General features: G+C 45.7%; 1 protein-coding gene across 1 annotated transcript; it reads left to right on the top strand.

The window, feature by feature from the left end:
• The first annotated feature begins 5,692 nt into the window (after positions 1-5,692).
• LOC139217124 (zinc finger protein 3 homolog) lies at positions 5,693-8,700 on the top strand. The gene is made up of 2 exons (XM_070848411.1): positions 5,693-5,929; positions 7,185-8,700. The coding sequence occupies exons 1-2, from the start codon at positions 5,734-5,736 to the stop codon at positions 8,684-8,686; spliced, it is 1,698 nt and encodes a 565-aa protein (XP_070704512.1). The 5' UTR covers positions 5,693-5,733; the 3' UTR covers positions 8,687-8,700.
• The last annotated feature ends 381 nt before the right edge of the window (positions 8,701-9,081 follow it).

Genomic DNA, 9,081 nt, shown 5'->3' with positions numbered 1-9,081 from the left:
GGTCTCTCCGTCTTTTCGTGAAATGTAGTTTTTAACTTGAAGCCAATTGAAGGAAAACAGTGAAGTGAAGCGGAGCGCAGTGAGGACCACATGAGGCTGGAGAAGGATGGAAAAGGATGGAGAAGGATGGAGAAGGATGGCAACAACTCCCATGAAAGCTGTTGATGTTTTCTGTTTGGCCCAAGAGCTTGTGGGAGATGTAGTCTGGAGATGAGATGACAGAGGAGAGCTTCGCATCTGTGTCAGCTAGGGCTGCTCTCTGAAGCAGAGGTTAATTTGACTGTCCTCCTCCTCCTCCTCCTCCTCCTCCTCCTCCTCCTCCTCCTCCTCCTCCTCCATCTCTGCCAACCGTTTAGGGACTCTTCATGTTCTCAGATTTCACACCTCACTCGTCACGTCACAGCTGTCACTTGCTGCACCACCAGTCCGGCCTAATTTTATATAACGCGCACACACATTCAACTCTAGCTGCTCCTCACAGTGATACTCCACTCAAACTCCATGTTTTGAGTTTATTGAAGACACAGAAAGGTCCACAGGGCACTAAATACAACAGTGATCACTGATTCAGCAGGATATTTATAAATCCAGCATTGGGGCGTGTTTTTGCTGACAGTACAAGTGTTTGGAAAATTTGAACTACAGCTGAAACAGTCAGTCAGTCAGTCAGTCAGTCAGTCAGTCAGTCAGTCGATGGTCCAATGAAAAATGCTAAATGTTTCCAGTCTCTTTTATGTGAGGATTTGCTGCTTTCTCTGTCTTGTATCATCTTAAAGGAAATATCTTTGGGCTTTGGACGCTTGGCTGGAAAAAACAAGTTCTCTGATGACGTCTACTGAGGCTCTGGGAAATCATGGTTCACTCTGTTCAGGCAGCTTATAGACTAAATATTTCATTATGAAACGTAAAAGACGGATTATTTGGTCACTTCTGTGGTAAAATGATGCATGTTTTCCTTCCTGAAGAACAAACTACAGACCTTTTAAGCCCTCAGGGTAAGAGTGTTTGATACTAAAGAGATTTTGGGTGGAATATCACTTTAACGATCCCGTGCCAAATTTTAAACCCAGTGAAGATAATACACACTTTTCCTCACTTTCTGTTTTCCCTGCAGTACGATGAGTCCCCCATCCCTCCCATCCATATGGTACGCACTAATGTGTTTTCCATCCATTCGTTTCAGTGTTAAACACGGAGGGAGCGTGAACCTGGAGAGACAGGGAGCTCAGATATCTGAGGCTGCTGCTGTTTGGCCGTCCTCGTGTGTCAGTGAAAGGTCTGATGAGTGTAAACAGAAACCAGTCAGAGTAGCTGGACAGGATCAGGTGATGTGAAGGCACAAGCCATCAGGTGAGGTGGACTCTTTAGTGTTGGTGGTAAACAGTCACCCATGTTTAGCAGTTTTCTGTGACTGTCTCTCACTCCCCTTTATGGCTGGCTTCTCATTTCCCACAGTGTTGACTTAAAGGACCAAACCGCTGGTTTCACTCTAAACTTGACTGATAACAATAATCCACAACAGTGAACATTTTACTGTGAAAGGCCGACAGAGAAATAATAACCAGACATACTGATTTTCAATCATTTAAGTTTCAAGCAAAAATTCTAAACAGTTGCTGTTTTTAAATATTATAAATTCTGAGGATTTACAATATATGATGTTAAACCAAATGTGTTTGGCTTTTGGGCTGTTGATTGGACAAACGAGGCCATTTAAAGACGCCATTGGCTTTAGGAAACTGTGATGAGCAAGAGGAAATGGTGCAGTGGTTGGGGACTATTTTCAGCTGCGGATTAATCCACACTTTGTGCCGGTGTACTTGTTAGTACTGGGTTTGTTTTGGACTTTTCATGGGTTTCGGTGACATTAAGAAAAATGCAGAACATCACCAGCCTGATCAGGACACAAGTATTGACAGGCTTTAAGAAATTAGCAGCCATGTGCTCCGAGTTGGTGCTGCATTCATGTGCTGTGGGAGAGGCCGCAGCTAAGTGTGGACGAGTTGTGAATATTGTTAAACATCAGCTGTTTAAAAAGAAACGTTTGCTCCAGCTTGTCAGTCGGCCGGTTTGCGTGTGAAGAGTCGATCGGACAGAAGCGGCAGCCTGAAGACGGTTTCTGATTTACTGAAACTGGTCCGAACACGTGAGCTCTTCCGAGTCGCTGCTTTCCGAACACCAAACCGCTCCGACGGGATCTCCCACAGGAATGAATGCAGCGCGTCTTCTCCTTCTTCTTCTCCCTCTTTCTCTGATCTGCACCACCGCCTCCGCATGCTGTCCCATGATTCATAGCTGCTGAATAATAGATGCTCTTTTCATAGATCTCTGGAGGGCCTCATCAGTACGCCCCGGCTCTGTCTCTACCTCACTGCTCCTTTCATCCTCTTCTCCTCCATAGGAAGCTCAGCGTGGTCTGTTTCTCCGTCCTTGTCCTCCTCAGCATCTGCCTGTTTTTCCTGCTCAGTGTTAGCTCTCAGCGTCAGGGTTGGTGGATCCTCCATCTGAACATAAGCATCACTTTTCACTGGTCCAGAGTCAGTTTACAGCAGGATAGAGCCGACCAGCCTTTTAGCTAGTTTAAGCCCGTTTTCTACAAACCATTTCTGCTTCTTGCGTCCCTTCGTTGTGTCTCCTGTGACTCGTGGGTAGTGATGAGCAGCACAGATTCACTTTGGCTTCTCAGCTTGTTGTATATGAATGTTTTGTTTTAACTTGTTTTAAAGACAATACAAAATTGTGCCCAAAACCATTGCATCAACAGAGAGAAAGAGCTTTTCAGAGAGTGTCACACATCGTAATAATCTCAGTGGTCATATTAAACAAGTGACAAGTAATGGAGCTTGTAAAGTCACTAAATCTGCACCCTCGGCTACAGAAAGGAGCGTTGGGGCTTTAGTCCGTTCACGTGAGATAAGAAATGGCTGCCATAAGTCACAGTTTTAAGTTAGACGGAGCACAAGCTGCTTGATTAGCCTGTTTGGATCCAGATAGTCCTCTTGGACAACAAACAGACTGCTGTTAGAGGGCAGGGTTCTGTTTTAGCGATTATTTTCATTATTGATTTTCTTAGGTGTTGTGGTTTGTCCACCATCCAAACAACATTCACTCTACTGTCATCGAGGAGTAAAGAAATGAGAACATTTTCACGTTTAAGAAGCTGGAATCAGAGATCTGTTGGTTCCTGTAGTGCCATCATCAGGTCAGCATGTAATCGTCCAGTACTTTGGTTCATGACCAAACGCCTGCAGGTGGAGAAGTTTTCCTTCAGGACGTTCTGCCAGAAGGCTTTAGTATCTGAACCCCGACCTTTTCCTGTGACTGGAAACTGAAAAGTGAGAATATTGAGTTGACTGAATGTAAAAAAGGTCACCGTTGACTTCAGTTTTCAAACAGGACACGATCCCTTGGATCCTGGGCTAAAGTCAGAAAACTCTGAGGCAGAACTTCTTCTATGTGCCAAATACCTCCAAAACTGATGAGTCCAGTCAGCGAGCGTTATGTTCTAGTTGTTGCAGACTGTATTTGAATACGTGGAAACCAGCAGCTGTGAGAAGAACACGGTTTGGTCCTTTAAGGAGGGTAAAACTGTCTTTTATTTCTATTTATTTGACTTTATTCATGGCTTCAGTCTCCACGTGTTCCCAGGTTTAAAGGTGAAAGAGAGATCTAGACACAGCTCAGTCTGTATTTTGTGTTTGTTCGTCGCCATCAGTGTTTTAAGGAAAAGGAGCCGAAAAGGAATTTGACTCGTGCTTGTTGCCAAGCTTGTTTTGGAAGAGGTTTCCCTCTCTGTGATGAGCAGGGGAAGGTTTTTATTGTTGCTGCTGCCTCCCAGAGCACGCTAACCCTTATGTGGGAACAACCGTTTTCCTCCATGCTTTCTGCCTTCATCTCTGTGTTTGCTGACCTCTTTTGCAAAATTGTGTTTTTCCTGACCCGAGTTTCCAGTTTGGATTTTTGTGGATATTTTTAAAAAATGGAAATGTTTCGTTGAGGAAGGTGGGAGATTCAGGGATGCCTGGTGATGTTGCTTATTGTGGAAGTGTTTGTATAAAGGAGTGGGCTGTTGTGATGATGAGGATGATGATGATGATGATGATGATGATGATGATGGGTAAAAAACACACCTGTAAAACACTATTCTAGTTTTTAGCTAAAGCTGCTGAGTAATCTGAAGTGAGTGTGTGTGAGTGTGTGTCTGTGCGTGAATGTTCTGCAAACTCAAAGCTGAACATTTTTCTTTTTTAAATTATTGATTGTACAGTTTCAAGGCGAGGCTATGAAGAGAGAGACTTTTTCACAATAAAACTATTGAATGTTGAAGTCCAGATGTCGCTGCTGGTTATTTGTAGGTGTTGTTCAGTGTGGGACTGCTGGTGGTGTTGCTTTAGGGAAGACCGCCATCTGCTGGGAAGACCACATCACTGTCCAGACAGTCGTATAGTCATATAGTCCCAGAGTTCACTCAATAAAGCCATTGTTTAAATGTCTTTATTTTGTTTTCTTAAGGTCACTTGAAATAACAAGTCTTGACAAACAATTACATTCAGTTTACATTTTACGATAAATAGGAATAAAAAGATGAGGCAGCGTAAGACAGAAATACTTCAGCACTCAGAACAGGAAGAAACAAAGAAAGGAGCTACAATATATGGAGGAAAACACACACACACACACACACACACAGTATTATTGTATGCTAGTGAGTAGTGGGGCAGCACTGAAGGATGCCTGTATACTTTTATAATAAGTTATCGTGAATCGTACATGATTTAAAAAGTTCATATGCCTACACAGCTGAACATACAAACAAATGAAAAGAATGAACACACAATACATCTAATACATCTAAAAAAGAAGACCGATAAGATATGGGCAAATAAAAAGTGTTGATGTCTTCAGTATTAATCTAGAAGGTGTGACCAAACGTTTGACTGATACCGTATGTACACATTTTAGCTGAGAGAGTAAATCAAAGGTGGAAGTGCTCAGTGAAGGAGCCTGCTGTCCCACTGCGGACTGAACTCAAGTGATAGAATGAAAATGATTATATAAAGTTGAATTTCACAATTGCATTATGATTTTCCACATTCTATGTGTTGTCTGTGGGCTGTTTATCTTATTGCATCTGCATATTGTCCACTGCACAGCAGGGCAAGTCTTTGTAAAGTAAATGTCAAATGCTTCTCTATTTTCAGATTGCTTGAAAAGTGGCATCTTTGGCACCTTGACTGAAATATTATTATCAGGCTACTTTTCAAATTCAAATTTAAAGTAGCATTTGATTATTGTCCACTATAAAGTTTAGCAGGAGTTTGAAAAGTAAATGTCAAACAGCTTTTCTTCTTTTTTTTTTATCTTAACAGGGTCATAGAATAAGTATTGTGTTTTCATCTTTACACAGATAACACTTGCATTTATAGAAAAATGCTATTGTGGAATTACATTTTAATTAAGATTTACAATGTAAATCTTAATTAAAATGTAATCGTATTAAATGATAATGTAAATTTTACATTATCATTTAATAAAGTCCGTTTTTGAACTCTTTCAGTCTTAGGAATAGCGCTTTTATTTTGAAAAGAAGACGCTGTAACCGGAAACAGCTCGCCCCAGGTGATCCCGGTCGTTAGCTTGACGCGCCTCAGCAGCAGCAGCCTCCACAGCAGCAGCAGCAGCGTGTGAACCCGCCGACCGTCCGCCGGCTCCGAGGCCCGGTCTGCCCGCACCATGTCCCGCGTCCAGCTGCTCAGGGCGCTCGTTAACGAGCGGCTGTCCGCGGCCGCCGAGGAGATCTTCGAGGCGGTGAGGAAAACCATCGCGGGCTACGAGGAGGAGATCCTGCTGTCCAAGCGGGAGATCCGCCGGCAGCGCCGCATGCTGCAGACGGTCTTAAAACCCGGAATAAAGATCAGCAAGCACGCAGGTTGGTTGTTACCGTCTTTTCTCCCCGGGACACCTCCGGCTGTCACCGCCGTGTCTACGTACACCTTCCCGGCGGAAGTGGAGTGGTGTCGGGTTAGCTGGGTTAGCCTAGCCTCGCTGTGTTTCCACTAACCAATCAAGGGATCGATCGATCGGCAGCTACGTGTGATGAACGCTAGAGCAGGATAACGAGCCTCTTATCGATGGAGGTGTGATGAGACCCTCCCACTGGGAAGAACACCAAACTCCACTGTGATATTTAAAAACGCAACACTTGCTTGCTCTGTTACTCCTGAATGTAGACACCAGGAGATGTTTCATGATTTATTGTTGATTACAAAAGCACAGTTTAACATTCGGCGTACAAGTGACTCAACTTACAGATCAAACTCTACGTTAGAATAAACTTTTCCTGCAAACCATCGCTTGTGCCGCAGCGGGAACTTGGTCTGAGTTCGAGTGACGGTTCGGCATTGATGTGGTGATTGAAAAACAAACCATGTGAAACAGTTAGTCGAACAGTTAGTCGACCAGCTCGTGTTAGCGGCGCCGAAGTGGAGATTAGATCCGAGTGCTTCTGCACAGTTTCCTTTGGATGACTTCCTCTGACCGTGTGAGCTGGCAGCTTGGATCAGGACTCATTGATCCCACACAGAGACTGGTGTCTGGTGCCATGTTCTAGTTCTACGTACACAAATATCCATTAACTACAGTGTTATTGGAGTTAGTCAGCTGGTACAGTAACATTATGACAATGTTTTGGCCAGATAAAATGAGTGAAGTCTGACTGCCACTAATATATTTGCTCAGACTCGGAGCTGAAACTATTTTTACTATTATTTCCTAGTTTCCTACTATTATTTCCAGTTTGCTTGTGAGGATTTGCAGCTTTTCCTTTCCTTGTCTTGTGATATTATAAACCAGGTTTGGATTTGTTGGTCAGACAAAACAAAACAAGAGATTCAAAGGTGGATATGAGTGATGAAACACATTGTGACAGGCTCCCACTGTTAACTCATAACAATTAGAAAAAATATTGTGAATAAAGATGTAGGAAAGTAAATGTTCCAAAGTGCCACTTTAAGAGATTCTGACACTTTTCTGTTTTTCCTGACTGAACGGTTGATGATTAATTGAAACAGCAGATGAATCGTCAGTGGAAAGCTGTGAGCTGTTTGTGGATTATAAATGATATTTTCACTCTTAAATCTGCTGTATTTGCGCTAAAAGTCTCTTCCTGTCGTTTTTCCCCGCAGACCAGCCACAGCTGGCTCTCTCCATCTGGGACGAGGACTTCCCCTCCAGTCAGCAGCAGCAGGAACAGCGTGAGCAGGAGTGGAGCTCCAGGCTGGACCTCGGCGACCAGGAGCCTCCGCAGAGTGAACAGAGGCGCGAGCACCCCCCCGGGGGCCAGGAGGAGCAGCAGCTTCAGGAGCAGGAGGAGGAGAACACCATCAGGTTCATCTTCACCCCCCCGTACGTCAAGAACGAGCTGGACCAGCATCAGTCCGGGTATCAGAGCGCTAAAGGAGAAGGGGATCCTCTGCCGAGCACCTCGGCCGAGCGGGACCGGACGAGGGTGGAGGGCGACGGGGGGGCCTCCTCCAGCTGCTCTGCGGGAGAACACGACGACAGCGATGAGGAGTGGAGGGGCGGCGTGGGATCTCAGAGCGATGACAGCGCCGGCGACCGCCACTGGAAGAAGAGGAAGGGCCCTCGGCCACCGATGGCCCCAAAACTGCACCAGACTAAGAAAGCCAAGTCACGAATCTGCTGTAAAGTCTGCGGGAAAGCCTTCCACGCCAACGTGTCTTTGGTGAACCACATGGAAGTCCACCCCAAGGACGTCTGCGGTGTGTGCGGGGAGCGCTTCCAGACCGAGGAGAGCTTCCAAGTTCACCTGAAAACGCACGTGAAAGCTGAAATCTGCAGCGTTTGCGGGAAGTGCTTCGGGGCCTCGAGCTCTTTGGAGACTCACATGAGGATCCACACGGGGGAGAAACCGTTTAACTGCAGCGAATGTGGGAAATCCTTCAACTGTCGCCACAACATGATGCGACACATCAGGATCCACACGGGGGAGAAGCCCTACCCTTGCTCCGTCTGCGGCAAATGCTTCAATGACTACTCCACCTTGAAACGCCACCTGCTGGTTCACGTGCACAAGAAGAACCTCGAGCCGAATAATACATCTGCCGACGGAAATGAAACCGGCAACGACGTCGACAAGAAGATGAAGACGGTATCACCAAAGAAGCAGCAGCCTCGGACCATCTGTGAAGTGTGCGGGAAAACGTTTCACTCCATGGTTTCTTTGGTGAATCACGCCAAAAGTCACGCCACAGACCTGTGCGGCGTTTGCGGGACGCATTTCAATTCTGAGGAAAACCTAAAGCTTCACCTGAAAACTCACAAAAACGGGAAAGTTTGCGAAGTGTGTGGGAAGTGTTTTGACAGTCAGGGGAACCTGGAGATGCACATGAGGATCCACACGGGGGAAAAGCCGTTCCTCTGCAGCGAGTGCGGCAAGTCCTTCAACTGCAGACACAACATGATGCGACACATCCGGACCCACACGGGGGAGAAGCCCTACCTGTGCAACATCTGCGGCCGCTGTTTCAGCGACCACACCACGCTGAAGCAGCACAGCAGCACGCACACCGGGGAGAAACCGCACCGCTGTGAGATCTGCGGGAAGGGCTTTCACCGAAAGACTTACGTGAGGCTTCACATGAAGAGCCACGCCACTGAGAAGTGACAGGGGGGGTAAATAAAAAGGTTCAAATGAAAAGCTTTCATGTGCCACTATCACCTTTGTCACCTGTCAGTTCTACGCTGCAGGTTTAAAGCTGCAGGCACTTTTTTGGCCACTTGGGGGCAGCAGAACGAGCTCCACAACATTTAATCACAAGACGGCTCCACCGTCTGTGTCTGTCTGCACTGAGGACAACTAAAAGACCTGAAGACACCAGATCACTGCACAGCTCAGAGGAGCCACAGGGTTTGGTGATAATTCTCTCACCACAGGTCTCCGACCACACGTGTCTCTTAAACACACCTCACAAATATGTAGTTTCATTTTTATTGCCAGTAGTTTCATTGCTCAAAACAGCTGCTCACTAGCTTTTATCAGAAAACAGGAGGAGAAGTGTG

The sequence above is a fragment of the Pempheris klunzingeri genome, chromosome 17 (genome assembly GCF_042242105.1).
Source record: "Pempheris klunzingeri isolate RE-2024b chromosome 17, fPemKlu1.hap1, whole genome shotgun sequence".
Classification (NCBI taxonomy): Eukaryota; Metazoa; Chordata; class Actinopteri; order Acropomatiformes; family Pempheridae; genus Pempheris; species Pempheris klunzingeri.
The sequence above is the reverse complement of the archived record's forward strand: the minus strand, read 5'-3'. Positions and strand labels throughout refer to the sequence as shown.

Bases quoted from the DNA above. Each gene is read 5' to 3' on its own strand.
- LOC139217124 (XM_070848411.1), top strand. From the start codon at position 5,734: ATGTCCCGCGTCCAGCTGCTCAGGGCGCTCGTTAACGAGCGGCTGTCC. The intron at 5,930-7,184 runs GTTGGTTGTTAC...TTTTCCCCGCAG, and splicing joins AAAGATCAGCAAGCACGCAG to ACCAGCCACAGCTGGCTCTC.